The sequence below is a fragment of the Apodemus sylvaticus genome, chromosome 15 (genome assembly GCF_947179515.1).
Source record: "Apodemus sylvaticus chromosome 15, mApoSyl1.1, whole genome shotgun sequence".
NCBI lineage: Eukaryota > Metazoa > Chordata > Mammalia > Rodentia > Muridae > Apodemus > Apodemus sylvaticus.
Window position 1 is genome coordinate 3,499,042 of NC_067486.1, and position 18,401 is coordinate 3,517,442.

The window sequence follows — 18,401 nt, forward strand, 5'->3', positions numbered from 1 at the left end:
AATTATAAACTAATATAATATATTGATAAAAATGTCAAAGGCCTTTTTTCCTGGCTGTGTGTAAATGGCACTGATACAAATCCAAGAATGCTGCATGCAAGCAGAAAGCACACATGCAGGGCTGGGCTCGATGCCTACACCGTGCACACACACGGAGAGGTCAACAGCGGAAAGTCTGTCTCTTCAACTAGAAGCGAATTAAAAGCAGTGTCTGTGTGACACGCTGATGGGAAGCAAGTGGGAGAACAGTCCCGAGCACACTCTGGTTCTTTAGAGCACACTACAAGCTGACTGTGTACTTTATACTTACCTCACTCTCTCTGTTTCTCACTGGCACATGAGCAAGAGCTTTCTAAACTTGAACATTCTGATGAACTACTTCAATCTCAAGCACAGACCTACCTTCTAAAGCAGCTGACTGCCTCAAATAAACTCTACGCCCCATCACGATGCTGATGTTCACACTCGATGCTTTGCAAGTGTCCTGTGAGAGGCCTCTGGCAATAGCTGCCCGTGCCACAGACACTCAACCATAGCCTCATTACCACCTCACACTGCTCAGGCAGAGAAAGCACATCTCACTTAACTCATCAGTGTGTGAACCACTTGCTATGTTCAGGATCTAAGAAAGCCATGGCTATCCAAATCTTAAATCTGTTCAGAACAGTTGTGTTCCTTACTCAGCACAGCAAGAACACAAACTCTACCTCACAACATGACCAGTGAGTAGATTGTCCCAAAACAGCAGGGCATAGTGAATTCAAGCACTTAAGACATACCTACAGGTATGTGTACAGTGTGTTCATAGAAATTTCAGCATTCTTTCTAGACCCTCAATTTATGAAAAATTGGTCAATCTGTAGTCTGAATATTAGAATAAATAGCATACTTAATATCCACCTATTCTCCTTTGAGTCTTAAGGATTTTTCTCTGTAATTTTACAAATATAGATGTTAAACATAAAATCAGTTCCTGTAAATTAGAATTAATTGATCTTACTTTCCTATGACTTTCCACAAATGTTGTGTACATTTTTTTATTTTAAATATTCTTCTTTAAAAATAATTTCCTCCTCTTTATTCCAGAATGAGAAGTTGTATTGTTTCTGAGTATCCTTCAATGAAATGAAATACATGTGTACAAGGGGTAGGGAGAATCAGCAAACTTAAACAAAACTTCTGAGCACCATGTTTTGTCTACAGAGACTTCTGCTTAGCATGTAAAAATGAAGCTGGTTTCACATTTTACTGGTCTATTATTTTCAAAGGGATAAGTTGTCATTTCAATATCATTTGTGATAACCATGAAATTACCTGGTTAGTTAGAGGTTGCTGAATCTGGTCAGAATATGCTAAGGCAGACACCTGCTGGTCACTTATGCTTGGCTGGCGACGGTCACTGTACTGGTGTGAATGGGGCATCTGTGCAGCCATCTGAAGGCCAGCAGCATGGAATGAGAACGACGGTGCAAGCCGGACAGATGAAGGTTTGCATGCTGAAGTCTCTCCTCCTGCGAACACACGGCAAGTTCAGACAGTGCTCACAGCCTGACATACATGTCATCAGACGGACCGCAGCCACTTGAATTAGTGCTTTGAGATTCAGTAATATTAAAAGCTTAGAAACAACCAACAGGAATGGTAATAGCTATGTTATGTATGTAAAATATAATATAAAACATGGGTTAAAAATGAATATAAATTTCTTTTGAGAAAATCCTCTAAAAAGCTTTTTATAACAAGCAGTAGCAACTTAAACATTAGACTTCTTTTTTTTTACTATTTTCCATTCTGAGGCTGTGTGTGCATGTGCCCACACAGCACACAGGGAGTAGAAGGCATCAGAGTGGGCACCACTGAGTCATCCCACCAATCCAAAAGTAATTTTTAATACTTGTTTTCACATATGAAATTCTCGCTATTCAAGACCCCTAAGTCAGACAGTATGAATTCGTGAGAAGGGCCTTACCAATTAACCCGGTCCTCACAAACAATCTGAAAGCACAGTGCTAGCAATCAGCATGGCGGGCTACCCAAGAGCTGAGAGCACAGAGATACTCAAACACCTAACTGAACGTAATTCAAGGATGCTAGATTCCCTACATTTTTCTAATACTGTCCTAACAAAACTTAGACCTGGCAATCTGGGAAGGGAGAGAGGGAGTGTAGAAGGAACAGAACAGTCAGTAATCACTGCTCAGGTAAGCAAGAAACCATGATTGCAATATCCACAGTAGAAAAGGAAGATGAACACTAGAGTCTACTGAACCATGAATGGCTGACTAACAGAAAGGTTAAACTTCCTTTAAAAAAAACAAAAAACAAAAAACATAATGTCCAGCTAAACTTATAATTAGAAAAGGCAGACTTAAAAACCCAAGACAATGAATTCTAGCCCCCAGATAGATACTTGTGTCTCCTCTAAAATGAATGTCTAACATTCACCAGGCTATATTACCCACAACAGGACATTTGCCTTATGTTAGTTTTAAAGGCACAACAAGAGCACAGGCTCAAGTGTGACATCTCAGTTCTACCACAGAGCTGTAAGATCTTTACACGCCCAGTAGTGTGATAATAGTAACTACCTGACTATCCTGGTCTACACAGCAAGTCTGCAAGTCAACCAAAGTTAAGTACCTTAAATAAACAAGCAAGTAAGTGGGAAGTTGTTCTCCAGCAGCAGACAACGCAAAGATAAGCAGTGTCTGACTGCGAAGTACACCAGAGGCTCCCTACAAATACCTTCCCAGTTAGTACTGCTTTAGTTCTTAAATATGTGGAGGGGTGAGTCTGTGCGCACATGGTGCTTCCTGTCTAGAGGTGCTACATGGTAGAGTACCTGATACTCTTCAATCAACCACGGGTCTATCGACAAATACAGATTAACGTGGAACAACTGTCTTTCTCTTCTGGGATCTTAAAGCTCTTGATAAGTTCTTTATCGTGCTGTAGAAACAGGTATACTTGATAACGTTCTTTATGGTGCTTATATATACAGGTATAACATGATAAGTTCATTATCTACCTCACACTCAATTCTATGTATAAATGTCAGGAATTAGTATGTTCATTTCCTCCCATAATGCCAAGAACTCTTTAAGGCATCCACTCACTATTCCTTTCCTGCTGTAAGAGTCCAAGACACACTGGCAGACACTTCTCTCAATCTGGCTAAATGGAGTCGTTCACCAGAGTATTCTTCCTGGCATTTGTACCATCCATTTATACTCAGATGTCAGTTTAAAAGTGGACACTGCTGATCTTTTAGCAGACATAATTTGATAATGAAAAACTGGGTTGAACCATATAAAATTGTTGGTATTTAGCTTCCTTTGGGCTCTAAAGTAACAATTTTGTATAAGTCAACCTATCATATTACAAATGATCCTTATCCCATTAAACGAACAAGCAACTATACTATTTCAGTCTAAGAATATACAACAATATATACTAGCATATCAAATGATATAGTTACCTGATAAAGATGTAATATTTAATTCTTCACATTGTTATTCAATGTTCATTTTAAATTACTGAAGAACATATATAAGAGCCTATTTGTACATTTCAAATCCTTCTGAACTATTAACTGGTTTTACCACAAAGGCATGTTTTAACTTTCAAAACCCCATTAAGCTTTTGTAGCCAAATTAACAGCTTGAAAACTAAGTGTCAGTCAGTGCGTCCTCCAGTGGCTATGGAGCCCAGCAACGCTGGCTGTGTGCAACAGGCCATCAGCAGACTGTGGGGCTGTATGTGCTCTGACTCCCCAAGGCAGACCCAAGCACAGAGCCCATAGAAGACAGTAAGTGTAAAAAGGAACAACCAGACAGACACCTGCCTCTGACACTGACACGCCCAATCACTGACACACATCATACTTAGTGACCCTAAATGTCTCTACTACTTATGTGCAGACATAAGACTAGTGACTGCATTGTTCTACATTAGATTAGACTATGTATAGCTAACCTGAGAACAATACCAAAGAACAAATAAATGAACATAATTCAAATTAACCCAAATTAGAACACACAAATATGGAAACTCTGAAGCTAAGGCATAACACAAAGTCCTTTAAGAACACAAAGGAAAACCAAGTTTGCATGGAATATCCTATGAAATTAATGCTAACAAAATGTTAAGGAGGAAACATGACAGAGAGCAGCCAGCTGTGTTTTCAATGGCTAAATACAAAGGTCTGGGATTAAGTGGGTGATAACTATACCCATGGGCAAGTCTGTTGGTTATTTTTCCATTATGCATGCTGCATGGCACATGCCTTGCATTAGTAAGCAGTTTTTCAATGACTGAGTCTACACAAACTGAATCTATAAAGAAATAGCTATGAAGGGGAGGGAAAGAAGAAGGGTAAAGGTGAAGGGGTTACTCTACAGACGCAGCTCAAGAGTCAGAGAAAGGAGCAGGCTTCTAAGAGAGAGGCTGGCAGACAGTCCAGTCGGCACTTGTTCTTCCCTCCAGGCCAGCACAGCTCAGTCACTAGCTAGCTCTGTGGCTGCTGGTGTCAGGGAAATCTATATTAAGATTAAATTATACAGCGACTGTAACTCTGCTGAATCTAATAACAAGGATTATTTAATAAAAGTGATCTTATATTAAAGACATATGAACGGACAGTGACCAATCTACATTGTACATGATTTACATCCATACACACATGGACACACAGCTGTGTATGGAAACAACAAAATCAGTCATGAGATCGTCCATCGCAAAGCCTGTATTTAGAGACACTCATGAACCAAAGACCAAGTTCTCAGTAACCATGGGATGTGACCGACGCCTACATACACCTCAGACTCCAACTTCTGACCACTTTTAAGTCTCTGGTACCAGAGAACTCATTCATCATGAACGATGACAGAACTGGCTAACACACACCTAACTGGTTTTCAGACATGTTGGAGAAGTCTCTGATCATTGAAAAGAAGGATCTTGAGTCTCACGGTCACTCTGTCCTATCTGCAGGAACCTACAGAGTAGTGTAAGACTCAAGTAAGATACGGCAGCACTGCTGAGCTGCGAGGCACACTGAGAACTCTGACAACTGTGGGGCATCATCCTAGACGTCATCTTAGCCAAGCTACACAACAATGAAGAATGTCGTACAGGCAGGCAACAAAAGTCTGTAAGAGCTGCAAGCTAAACAACAGAATCACACAGAGCAGTGTGACACTGCGTCCCAACTAGAATGAGTTAACCAAGGTGAACAACCAGACATCCAACAGAGGCTAGACCATCATGATTCAGGGTTAGGCTTCACCTGGTTCTATTGTAAAATAAAGGCTTGATCTTCTTAACATAGACAGAAAACAAATTATCAAAGGATGAAGACACAAATCCTATTCAATAAGGATAGCAAAATCTAGATGCTCAACAACCCAGCACATACAATGTCAAATTAATCAAATCCAGCAGACCAAAAAACACATGAAACTGTAAGAGGGTAAACATCTATTAACAAGAAATAAGAAAAACCACAAAAACTGCTACTGTAAGTAAACAGTATATCTTACTAGGGATGTGGAACCTATAAAAGGAACCACATGGAAATTCTAGAAATGAAGAATTCAGTCATCTAATGTCACTGTAGATCAGACACTAGAGAAGATCAATGAAGATGAGAACAGAAACTTATCAAATGAAGAAGTAAAAAAGAAAATTAATGGGAAAAGCAAATACAAAGCACATTCAACCAAATTGTTGAAATAAACTATGAAGAAAACAAACATTAAATAAAGTAGCCGGAGACTTTCCATAAACCATGCCCCATCAAGAGTAAGGAAATGATCAAGATAAGCAAAGAAGAGGTCTGCACTCAGCGCCTCTACGTCCAATGGAAAAACCCTCATAGCAATGCCAGCAGAATAGTTTTTCACTATTTCTGTTAAAGAATGTTAACATCAAACATACACGCAAAAAAAAAAAAAAAAAAGGAGGTTCACAGAAGGAAAATGACTGTAGACAGAAACTAAGTTCCACATGGAAAACATAAATACTTTTAAAAGACAACTGTGTGAGCAAAAATAACATACTATAGAGCTCACTCCAGCTATAAAAATAAAGTACACAGTGGTCACAGTCCAGGGGTGAGCCAGGGATGAACCAGGACATGCAGCTGGGCGGTGTGTGTGTGGCCAGCCCAGAGTAACCGAGACAGACAGCTGCAAAGACAGGAGGCAGACAGCAGTCTTGATACTCTGGGGCCAGCATGCAATGTCTGCATTGGATTTACTGTGTACTTCACATGTACTTAATTCTGAGACACTGTAGGATATTAAAAGCTAAACAACAGAAAATTTTATTTAGCTTCATGGCTAAAGGAATTTTACCTCCCAATTTAAAAAGGGAAACTAGGTCCTTACTGCTGAAACTGGAAGCCAAGAACTTAATTTTTAATAGCAAAGGATATAAAAAAATATTCTGGATAGATAAAAGTCACTGGATAGAGCTGCTGGGTGTCATAAATTACTGTACTGTCAGAACTCACATATGTGAGAAAACCTGTGTTTTCTCTAACATGCTAAAACTATTTTTAAACAGCAAAAATATAAGGCAGGTAATACCAGCAGACTTTTTTTTTTTAAAAAGATTAATTTGTTTGGACACACAGAATAGGGCACAAAATTCCATTACAGATGATTGTGAACTACCATGTGGTTGCTGGGAATTGAACTCAGGACCTCTGGAAGAGCAGTCAGCACTCTTAACCACTGAGCCATCTCTCTAGCCCCCAGCAGACATTTTCTAGGGGCTGATAGCACTGAATTCTCCAAGTAGTGAAATGAAATTTTTTCTGATGATAGCTATCCTTCTAAAAAAAAACATTTGAGAAATAAAACCTGCAAAAAATGCAGAAGTAAAATTCTGCACCCACCAGGAATGAAAGAGCATAGAGACATGGGGATCAAAGATAGGCAAAGAAATGCCACGTCTCTGGGAAAAGTCTGAGAGGACAGTAAGCTTTGAAGAAGGAGTTTCATCACTGCTGAGAGAGAGAGAGAGAGAGAGAGAGAGAGAGAGAGAGAGAGAGAGAGAGAGAGACAGAGAGAGACAGAGAGACAGAGAGAGAGACAGACAGAGAGAGAGAGAGAGAGAGAGAGACAGAGACAGAGAGAGAGAGAGACAGAGAGAGAGAGACAGAGAGACAGAGAAGGGGGGGTAGTTAGTAGACAGGTAGACAGATAGACTGACAGGCAGACAGACACAGACAGAAGAAAGACAGCTTGTCTGTCAGGTAGTGGTATACACGTTCAGTCCTAGCAGAGGCAGGTAAATCTCTGAGTTTGAGGCCAACCTGGTCTAAAGAGTGAGTTCCAAGATAAACAGATACACAGAAACTGTCTGGGAAAAAAACAAAATACAAAAACAAACAATAAACAAAAACAACCTACCACTCCGCACTCCCAGGCCTGCCAGCTGAGGCGCAGCTCCTCTGGGCTGCTCAGCGAAGCAGTGCCTCTGCAGTCAGGAGTGAGGGCTGTGTCCACTGCCTAACAGCCATCACAGGCAGTAAAGAAGAACCACAGTGTGCTAAAACCCACCAATCCAGCAGAAACTGGACGCTCCTTTCCGTGATAACAAGTAGGACTGGTTGACAGTCCTTAAAGTATTAATAAGACCTTAGGATAATAATACTAGAAACTGTTCCCATTTAAAAAACAAAACCAGTCAATTGGAATAATGGCCACTTATATAATCATGTTTTAAGTTTGAGGTAAATGTAATAAAAGAAAAATAGTTACACTGTGTAGCAGCAGTTTTATGATGCTTACTGTCTTAACAGAGCAAGCCTTAGGCTCCCAAGAAATTTATCAATACTTTTTTCCCAAGTTTCCCTATTTCCCAACTAAGTGCTTACCCATCTTTTTTGGTGACAAACAGCATGCTCATTTCGGGACTGGACAGGGATCCGACAGGACGGGACGGGATAGGAGGGGAGGGGAGAAAAATGTCTCCCTCTCCTATCCCAAGGATAAACTGGGAGCCATGTACATATATTCTTAACTCTTTTTTAGTTCTAGCTAAATAGTTGTTAAATAAACAAGATAATTTAAGCCAGTTAAGTACTTGTGTTTCTATATTGAGTTATAGCTTAACACTTAAAATTATCTATCCAATGAGGCAATCATTTGGTTTAATGACTCCAATTACAACCTGTGCATTTACAGAACTTCATCACAACCCATTCAAAAGACAAGGTTATTTCTCTGAACAAAGATATTTTAAAAGTTAATCATGAGTGGGCTTGACAGCACAATCCACTAATCTCAGCACTTGGGAGGTAGAGGCAAATGGATCTCTTTTATTGAGGTCAGCCTGGTCTACAGTCTGAGGCCAGCCAAGGATACACACAGTGAGACATGTCTCGATAAATAAATAATAAATAAAATATATATAACAAACCAAATTAATTGCACAATAATGCTTTTAATATTTTCAGAATAAAAGCCACTCACTAAAAGTCTATTTGTGTAGTAAATGTCACCCTCTTCATGTTCATTATGCAAAAGCAGTTAACACTACAAACTACTGCTGTCTAAACGATGCACACTATCCTAAATACAGACACACCTAAAGTCACTCACGTGGTCTTCCCTCTTACCTGGACACCACTGAAAACCACAGGAGAGGGGAGCAAGAGGAGCGCCTTGATCTAAGTTAGATATGTAACAACCAAGGGTCCCTTCCCTTTCAAGAGGAGGGGACACATTTCTACACACTAAGATTGCTCCTGATGACAATAGAATGAAACACATGGGTTTCTAGGACATTTTACCACAGCTCTGTGCATAGCTAGCAAGCAAAGAATCAAAAGTGAACACATTTACTAAACTCTAACTTTTGCTAAACTGTGTGAGTGAGTAAGCCACAGAACCAGAGCCGTCCTGTGAAGGCTCAGCTGCAGCTGCACCTCTAGGGAAGAACTAAGCAGCAAGTCCTTTGGTAGCAGCTCCTAGGAAGGCAGAGTGGGACCACTTACAGAGCCCTCTCAGTCTGTCTCTACCATGCCTAAAACCACTGCTGGGAAGTGCTTGAGAAAGCCTACGGACTTCTCAAAAGACTGCAGGATCTGCAAAGGAATGGAGGAGATACTGAGTCATGGTAAAGGAAAGACAGATAGACAGACAGACCTGTTGACAGAGCATCTGCTCTAGACATAATCTGTGTGGGTAGCTGTGGCCATAGGAGAGAGGAGATTTAAGAAAACATTTAAGCAAGGCAAGACAGCATTCACGAGTTTCAGAAAGCACATTTTAAAAACAAAGATGAAAGGCCTTGGTTATTTAATGGTCCTGGATCTCCTGATCAGCTCACAAAATGTCCTGTGAAGAACACAGAATTGGAAGTGCTTCCCAACCTGCTTTAGGCTGCACCTGCAGCTGCCTTTTTCTTTTTTTTTTTTAAAGCAGCATCTTAAACACAGACTGTTCAGGGCTAGAAATGCAAGTTAGCTTGGATCTAGCTTAGTGGTAGAGCGGATGTAACATATTAATGAGATCCTGAAGTTCAGTCTATAGCACAGGGCATGCTGGGAGCAGGACTGGGGACAAAGTAAGGAACCAGGATTGCTAGAGCGGCTGGAGACAACATGCAGGGAGGCACACAGGACACCACAGCACTCAGTGTGCCGACTTACTGGTTAGCAACTGGGTGACTTTGGCAAAGTCAATTAGAGCCGTACCACCCTTTCCCATCTGAAAAATGGGCTAATAAGTAATATCATTTAAGCATCCCTGACTCAGACTAAAATAATCAGAAATGATGAGCAAAAGGGATTAGTAAGAAAATAGAGGATTCATGGTTTAATTCCACAATCTAAGCCTGAGAGTGTAAATAAATCCCTTTGTATGTTAGTGCAGAAAAGGAGAAAGATTCAAGAGAGTAGATTAAGAGTCCACTTGAAAACCTGAGTACATCTGTGGGACACATTTCTGAGCCCAGGTTACCTAGAAAACACTGGTGATTAGTAGAAGTCAGAAAACAGAACTGAACTAGGTGGTAATGTTTCTGCAAATGTATCTTGACCTGAAATTCAAAGACCACTTTCTGATATGCATAGCAGTTTCCACATTTTCTAGTATAAGACAGTTAAAACTGTTAAAAACGCTAAGAAGATCTCAGTACCAAAATAAGGAGGACAAACTGAGGGCTCAAAAGCTAGGACATGCACAGCTCATGCAGAGGGCCTGATTTCAGCTGCCGGGTACAAAAAGGAAAGTGATGATTCCCATTAACTCTGCGGCCCTCACGATCCCCACTTACTACAAAGCTTCTAATATTGGTCTTGAGTTTCGTTTACAGTAACACCTGGAAATATGAACTCACTAATCTCAAAGATTTGTGAAGTCTTTGTATCACTTTTCTACAAATCACTGAATCCATTGGAAGCTTATGATCAAATAAATAATCAGGAATGGGCTTGACAGTGCGTTCCTCTAATCATGGCACTTGGGAGGGGGAGGGAGAGGAAGAAGAGGAGAAAGAGGAGAAGGAGGAAGAGGAGGAGATTGGGATATTGTGGGCCTGTGTCATTCTTTTTTTTTTTTTTTTGGATTTGTTTTTTTTTCCCCCGAGACAGGGTTTCTCTGTATAGCCCTGGCTGTCCTGGAACTCACTCTGTAAACCAGGCTGGCCTCGAACTCAGAGATCCACCTGCCTCTGCCTCCCAAGAGTGCTGCGATTACAGGCGTGCGCCACCACCCAGCCCCTGTATCATTCTTAAAGAGAACTTGTTAGTCAAACTGATTAATAGATATATCAAGAACATGAGGGACCACGCAAGTCATAATTACTGAAGTGTACAAAGACTAAGGGATAATTTTTGAAAGATAATCTCACTTTTATTCAGATATATTTTATATAATCTCAAATATAAATTCTAAAAATCGGATTCAGTAAATTAATCTTTAATACATAAAATACTTCCTTCCAGCTGAATGATAACTAAAATAAAAATTCTTGCACACAGCAAAAGCACCTTTTCTACTTTCCATGTTAAAAGGTAGTTTTTCTCATAAGTCATTTAGGAAAACTGTATCATCTTTCAGGTAGAGTTCTGGGATTTGTACACAGGGCTTTGCACCTGCTCTAACCACTAAGAATTCCGCCCGTTGCTCAATTTTAAAACCTTCAAAAACCCTCAACTACTTAAATACTGTACATATCTAAAATGTTCTCAGGGAGTAGCTATAATTTGTTGGCTGAACAGCAGAGGCAGGTGGAGGCCAGTCTAGTCTACAGAGTGAGTTCGAGGACAGCCAGGGCAGTTACACAGAGAAACCCAATGACAACAAAAACAACTGTTTACTTATGCCAACAGATGGACAGTGGATTGATTCCCTTACAATGTAACTGAAGCATGCATGTCCTCATCAGAAGGAGGCAGCGACTGCAGACCCTCTGCTGTCATCCCTGGACACTTCCTCAGGACTTCCTCCAGCAGTCAGTGCTGGCTCTGGGGAGCTCCCAGGATCATCTCACTATGACTTAAGTACAGCAAAACATGCAACTGCTTCACAATGAAAGCAAACATCCCCGATTCACAGGGAACCTTTATAGCAAATTCTTATGAACAGTTCATACACAAAGCCCTGAGCCAGAGGGTCACTCAGCAATGCCCAAGGCATGAGCTCAGTCTGTGTGGCTATTCAGACCAAGATAAGTTATAAATGTAAAACTTCATTAACTTCTTTAACTTCATTACTTCTTACCATTTTAAATTTGATTACACATTTAAATAATGTATTTTAGATATACTAGATAAACTATATAATTATTATTAAAATTAATTTTAATTTATTTTTCATTTTAAAAATGTGATTTCTTGCCAGGTGGACTCTGCTGTTCTATGCAAGGGTCTATCATTAGTGGTATCAGTGTAAAAGTGTCGAGCAAAGCCTCGGCCCCCAGGAAGTCTGCAAGTCCCTCTGTGTGAGTGGGATACATGCAAATGAAAGTCATCGGCTGGCTGTTCTCAAGAAACCCAAATCCACAATCTACAGTAAAGACAACCAGGTCTTCCTCCAATACAACTAAGTATGCTGGCAGGGGCTGCAGCAAAGCTTTTAAAGGAAACTCCAGCCTGAGCTGCAAAGCATGGGATACTGTATTTAACTGAGTCTTCAGGGGCTCAAAAACAAGGAGGAAAGCCAAGTTTGACCCAATTCTATAAATGGCCTCCCCATCCATCCATCCATCCATCCATCCATCCATCCATCCATCCATCCTCCACCCAAGTGAGGAATCTTTTTCAGTCTTTTCCTCTTATCTGACACACACACACCCTCATTCCTCATCCCGCCCACCCCAGGGTACATTCCACAACTCTGGTCTGTAACTCATAAATGCAGCATACTTTTACGATCTCTGTCAAAACCTTATCTGGTACAGTTGGGCCCAAAGTGCTTCTACCCAGGCTCCATGCCCCCAGTTGCTTTTCAGGATTGCTACCCAATCCCATGTTCTCAGAGTCTCAAAACTTCACCAACTGGAGCCCCAGAGCCTACAGGCTAAGGGCTCACACCTCTCTACCCGTCCCCACCGTTCCCTCTGTCATGTCTCTCAGTGACTTCTGTGTCAACTACCCTGGCCTTCTTGCTGGTCTGCAACAGTGTCTGCAGGACACATGGAGAATGTACAGCCTGTTCCCTTTTCTGATCCAAGAATTCTGAACTCAATTTTGAGACCTGTATCCAATGTCATCCTAAGAAAACTTCTAGAATCTTACTAAATAACTCAGTATCATCCTTCCCTTCTGACCCTGTTCTTAGCTCCCAGAGCAAGCATGCTATATACTGAAGTCATCATTATGCTCTTGAAATAGAATCAGAACCCTTGAAGGAAAGATGATCATAGTTATTTCTTTCCACATTCTTGTAACTACAAAAGAGCAAAGTTTTAAAGATGACAATGAGCTAATAAGTGAAAGAAAGAGTAACCGTGGCTCCCTACCCAAGATGTGGCTACTCGGGCTGAATAGGGCACTCCTTGGGGGAATCCTACCCATCCCTAGGCTAAATGATATAAACACTGCACACCGAATACATTGTACAACTTCTGTATTCATACAGATTCCTATGCAAGGGTTGTCATACCCACTCTTAGGGAATATAAAGGACACTCGGGAAAAGTCCGTGAATGAGTGAATGTGCTGACATCACTCTAACAGTTAAGCTGTGATACTGTAGACAAGCTGTGACGTACACGAGAAGGCCACTGGCAAAGGCAGACTAGAACACTTCCCACAGCACATTTGCCCCACAGAAAACTTTCTCACAGAGATACTGTCATATGGGGCTATTTGAGATCTGGATACCCTTCTTGTAGAGCCAGAAGGTGGGAAGGAGAGAAAGCCAAGCCTACAACAGAGGAACAGGACTTATCTGCTAAGCATGCCACACGGGGCACTTCTTCATTGAATGATGTATGATCCTGTATTTTCTCATACCAACTTTAAGTATTTTATCTATGTATGCATGCTGGAGGAATATCTATTCAAACCTCTAAATACTTAGCAGAAAAACCAGACTGTTTACCATTCATTCATTTCCAAAGCCATAGTTACAAGGAGTAGGGAGAAAGAGCCGGATGTGGTATCCTAAGCTGACTGTTCCCATGGCTTGACCTCTATTGCCTGTTCCTTTAAAAGATAGTTGAAAAAAATTAATTTACAAAAGAAAAGGGTTTCTTTATTGGTTGACAATCTTAAAGGTCTACGGGCCTCACTGGCTTCTCAGGACCTGTGGTGGTGTATAACATCGGGAGCACATGGCAGAGCACAGCTGTGCCTGTCACAGCAAGGAGAGAGGGAGAGGGGGGGAGGGGAAGAGGGAGAGGAAGGAGGGAGGGAGGGAGAGAGGGAGAGGGAGAGAGGGGGGGAGAGAGAGAGGGGGAGGGAGGGAGAGAGAGAGAGAGAGAGAGAGAGAGAGAGAGAGAGAGAGAGAGAGAGAGAGCATAAAAAAGCTAATCAGAGAAGAGCTAATGTGTGTCATGAATTATACTAGCTAATTTTATGTCAACTCAACACAAGCCAGTGTCATTTTGGAAAAGGTAAGCCCAACTAAGAAAATGGCCCCACTTGGTTGGCCTGTGGGCATTTTCTTGATTGGTGACTGAGTGGGAGGCTCAGCCACTGAGCATAGAGCCACCCCTGGGCTGGCAGTCCTGGGTTCTATAGAAAGCAGGCAGGGCAAGCTCATAAGCAGCACTCCTCCATGGCTCCCACTTCAGTTCTTGCCCTGACTTCTCTGAGTGATAAACTACAAGTTTTAAGATGAAATAAAGCCTTCCTTCCTAAAGTGTGTTGGTCATAAAATTTTATCACAATAGACACCTTAATTAAGACATTTATGGTGATTACATCCACCAAGATAAAGACACCAGGATAGACAATAGTACTTCAATAGATTACATTCCCAGCTTCCCTCACACTCAGTCAAACTGCATAATCTCAACTTATTGTACATATGCCTGCTTTGTTCAATGTTTGAATTCAAAGAAGCCTACTGGGGTTAATCATAGTAAGTTATGGTTTGCATCAGAAGAATATGTCTCCATTACTTGTTTTAAATCTTTCCATTTTCATTACAATAGCAAGGTCAGGTTATAAAGATATGTCTTTATCCCACAGCTCATTGAGGGGGCCTCTGAAACACACTAGACACCCACAGCTATGTAGTATTTGACATTCACATTTCCCCAAGGTCTCTTGGGAGACTATGACAAGAGTTTCTGTGAAGGTATTGTACAATTTGAAACACGAACAATAAACAGTAGTGTCACACATGTGTAGTGACAGCATTCTGGAGAGTGAGGCAGAAGGACCATCAATGTGATGTCTTTCTTGGTTATACAGTGATTTCCGAGCCAGCTTGGTTTACAAAATAGCAAGATACTAACTCTAGGGAGATGATGGATGGATGGATGGATGGATGGATGGATGGATGGATGGGTGGGTGGACTGAAGGATGGACAGATGCATAAGGTAACATTTTTGCATCATGTAAATATTCAGAACATCAACTTTTTGATGACAGAAGATTCTCTTAATCCTGCCTAAAATAATTTACATTAACATAACTAATAATCCTCACTGTGTTTCTGGGAACCCAAGTAACTGAAGGGTTAAAATGTGAAGGAATATGACCTGAAATGAAGTATGTTTTAAAATTATTAAATAGAACTATTGTTAAAATTCCAATCTAGACTGTAAACTCAGAGGAAAATCCCTGTCTCAACGTCTGTGAAGCAGGGGTCTGGACGAACAATTTTATCTAGTTTGCAACTACTTCTATTAATTCATAGTTTTAATACATAAAATCATGATGCACAAATTCATATCTAGAAACACTTAGAGGAAGTAGATCTGTCAGTTCACAGTCAAAGCTGGTGACGCTGTGCCAAGAGACGGGACTATCCACTGACAAGTCTAAGCACATCATTTCCTGTGGCTCCCCAGACTATGCTTAATCTTCTAACTCCAAACCTGTACCATGCCTTCTAGTAAAATTGGGTGGCAAAGCCTCAGACATAAATCAACATTTTTAAAATTTTTAATTGTTTTTAAGAATTTCACGCATGAGTACTTTATTTACATAATTTCAACCCTTCCCGCCTCCAACTCCTCCTGCCTCCTCCCACTCCCTCCTTCTTAATTGCTGTTAGTACATACACATACACATGTATGCTGAGCCTCTGAGTTTTGGGCCTACGGTACCTCGTGAGGACTAAACCTGTCCTGTCTGGTCGTGTTATATATATAGTCTCTACTTGCAATCAGCCTTTCCTGCTATTGTTGCCCAAAAGCTGCTATAAAACTCAATGAGCACAGCCGTATCCCAATAGAACTTTTTACAAAGAATCAGCAGAAGCTAGATCCGAGATCTTGGAATTCTGAAGCAAAGTCAGTTTCACACCCTGAATTTTTTTTTTAATCCATGTGTGTGAGTATGTGTCTGTGTATACTCACCTATCTGCCAATACAGACTTAAAATAGCATCACTTTTGCTCCGCATTTTTACGTATGAGAGCTCTTGAGTGACAGGACAATGTGATGGGGGTTGGAGGTGAGTACACACTCCTATGTAGGCCAAAGGACAGCCTCAACTATTGTTCCTCAGGTGCAGCCCACCCTGGTGGATTTTGCTGTTATTATTGCTTGCTTGGTATTTGTTTTTAGTCAGAGTCTCTCTGACCTGGGGCTTTCCAATAGCTAAACTGGCTGGGCAGTGAGCCCCAAGGATCCATTGATCTCCCCCTCACCAGTGCTAGGATTACAAATGTGTACACCTTGTCACAGGTAGCCAGGCTGTCCTCAAACTCATGCTCCTCCTGCCACAGCCTCTTAAGCATTTGCCTCCCTGGGTGAACCACCACACCAGCTCAACTTTAAAAAAAAAAAAAAGCATGGATGAGAAGAGAATTTAGTTTCCTCATGTTTGTAAGGCACGAACATAACTGACTGAGCTCTCTCCCACCTATGTATTTTTATGTGATATGAAACACTATAATTTCTATTTGTATTTATCTGCTATTAACTCTTTCTCTCCAACTTCAACCAATCAATCAACACTGAGGATGGAACTGTTGCTTCAGGCAATGATCCTGAATGGGAAAATATCAGGCATATCAAAAAGTAAACTGCATAGAATGTGTCTGTAGAGTACTCAGCTACAAATAGAATATATACACAACAACCACTACCCAAGGCTCAGGGATCACTGTGGAAGAGATGGCAGAAAGACACAATTCAGAGGTTGAGAATGACCAGAACAAGCAATGTCTTCTCAACATAATAGGACTGTTAGACCCACAGCAGCTGTGACTGCCTGCACAAGAGCAAACTGATCAACATTCTAATTGGAGGAGCAAGTTCATGAATTCCCATCCCTAACCAAGGAGCTACTAATAGCTGATTGCCTAAGGGAGGGGGAGAATTGTCTTCTTTAAGTATATAACCTCTGGTAAGTCGACCATGTTCACTTGATATCCCCACAACAATGAGTATACAGTCAGCACAAACTAAACTTGGTGGGTTATGACGGGAAGGAAGGAAGGAAGGAAGGAAGGAAGGAAGGAAGGAAGGAAGGAAGGAAGGAAGGAAGGAAGGAAGGAAGGAAGAGCTAGCTCACCAGCATGACCACCTAAACACAAGCTGAGCAAGGACAACAAGAGTCGTGCTAACATGGATGTAAAAATTACCAGTGCCTATTCTTTGTAAGGAGTTTCCAGGCTCCCATGTGGAGAACTGTTAAGCTTCCCTCCACCTGGGTGGGAGAAAAACTGTAAAGTTGTCCAGGAAACAAAAAGAGGTTCCCAGGATCTTATGCACAATTGTGACCAACAACTACAGAAACCAGAGTGCAAACAACTCAACTCACCACTAAAATAAAACCAGAAATCACAAGACAAACTACAGAAACCACAAAATAAGCTTGTACTCAGCTAGTCTTAACATGCACTTCCGGAGTGCAGTCTAGGGTTCCTTTGGAAAGCTTCCTGACGTACTGTGTGAGCATGTTGTCATTTTACAGTTAGGTCCATGATGGCAATGTCTTAGTTAGGGCTTTACTGCTGTCAACAGACACCATCTATGACCAAGGCAACTCGTATAAAGGACTAGAGCTTACAAATTCAGATGTTCAATCCATTATCATCAAGGTGGGAACATGGCAGCATCCAGGCAGGCATGGTGCAGGAGGAGCTGAAAGTTCTACATCTTTATCTGAAGGCTGCTAGCAGAATACTGACTTCCAGGCAGCTAGGGTGAGGGTCTTAAAGCCCACACCCAGAGTGACACCCATTCCAATAGGGCCACACCTTCCAACAGTGCCACTCCCTGGGCCAAGCATATACAACCCATCACACAGATATATATTATGAAGCCTTACTGGTCTAAATTTAGTGATGGGCTCTCCACTCAGTGAGCTCAACTCACCTGACTAGCTACAAATGCCCTCCAAATTAAATTCCCTGGGCTTCATATCTAAACTCTTAGACCTTCCTGATACTACTCCTTGCTAAAATACCTCATTCATACAGCCTATCTTCTCAGGTATATTAATGTACATATCAATTCACTGGGGTGGACTGTGTAACCACACAATGTCCCAAGAGTCCATCCCAATTTACATCACTGTCGCAAGCAAGTGCTGGGACTAGGTGGGTTATTTGTGAGATGGCACTACTGCAAACTTCTTAAACACTTTTGATTGGCAAATGGCTTTTAAACAAGAAAAGAAAGGAGAAGAGGAGCATTCCAAGCCAAGAAAAGAGCATCAGTGAGAAGACCCTGAGAACCCATTAACAAGTGCAGGAGCCACTGCTGAGGAAGGGGCTATGCCTTCTCTAAACTTACCATGCACACATGAGCCTGC

General features: G+C 41.3%; 1 protein-coding gene across 4 annotated transcripts in view; it reads right to left on the reverse strand.

The window, feature by feature from the left end:
- Dyrk1a (dual specificity tyrosine phosphorylation regulated kinase 1A) overlaps positions 1 to 18,401 on the reverse strand; it is a 124,234-nt gene that overhangs the window by 32,815 nt on the left and 73,018 nt on the right. For all 4 annotated transcript variants that reach the window (XM_052158813.1, XM_052158811.1, XM_052158814.1 and 1 more), the window contains one exon: positions 1,315 to 1,511. In XM_052158813.1, the coding sequence (XP_052014773.1) occupies positions 1,315 to 1,511 (197 nt within the window). The remainder of the gene's footprint in view (positions 1 to 1,314; positions 1,512 to 18,401) is intronic.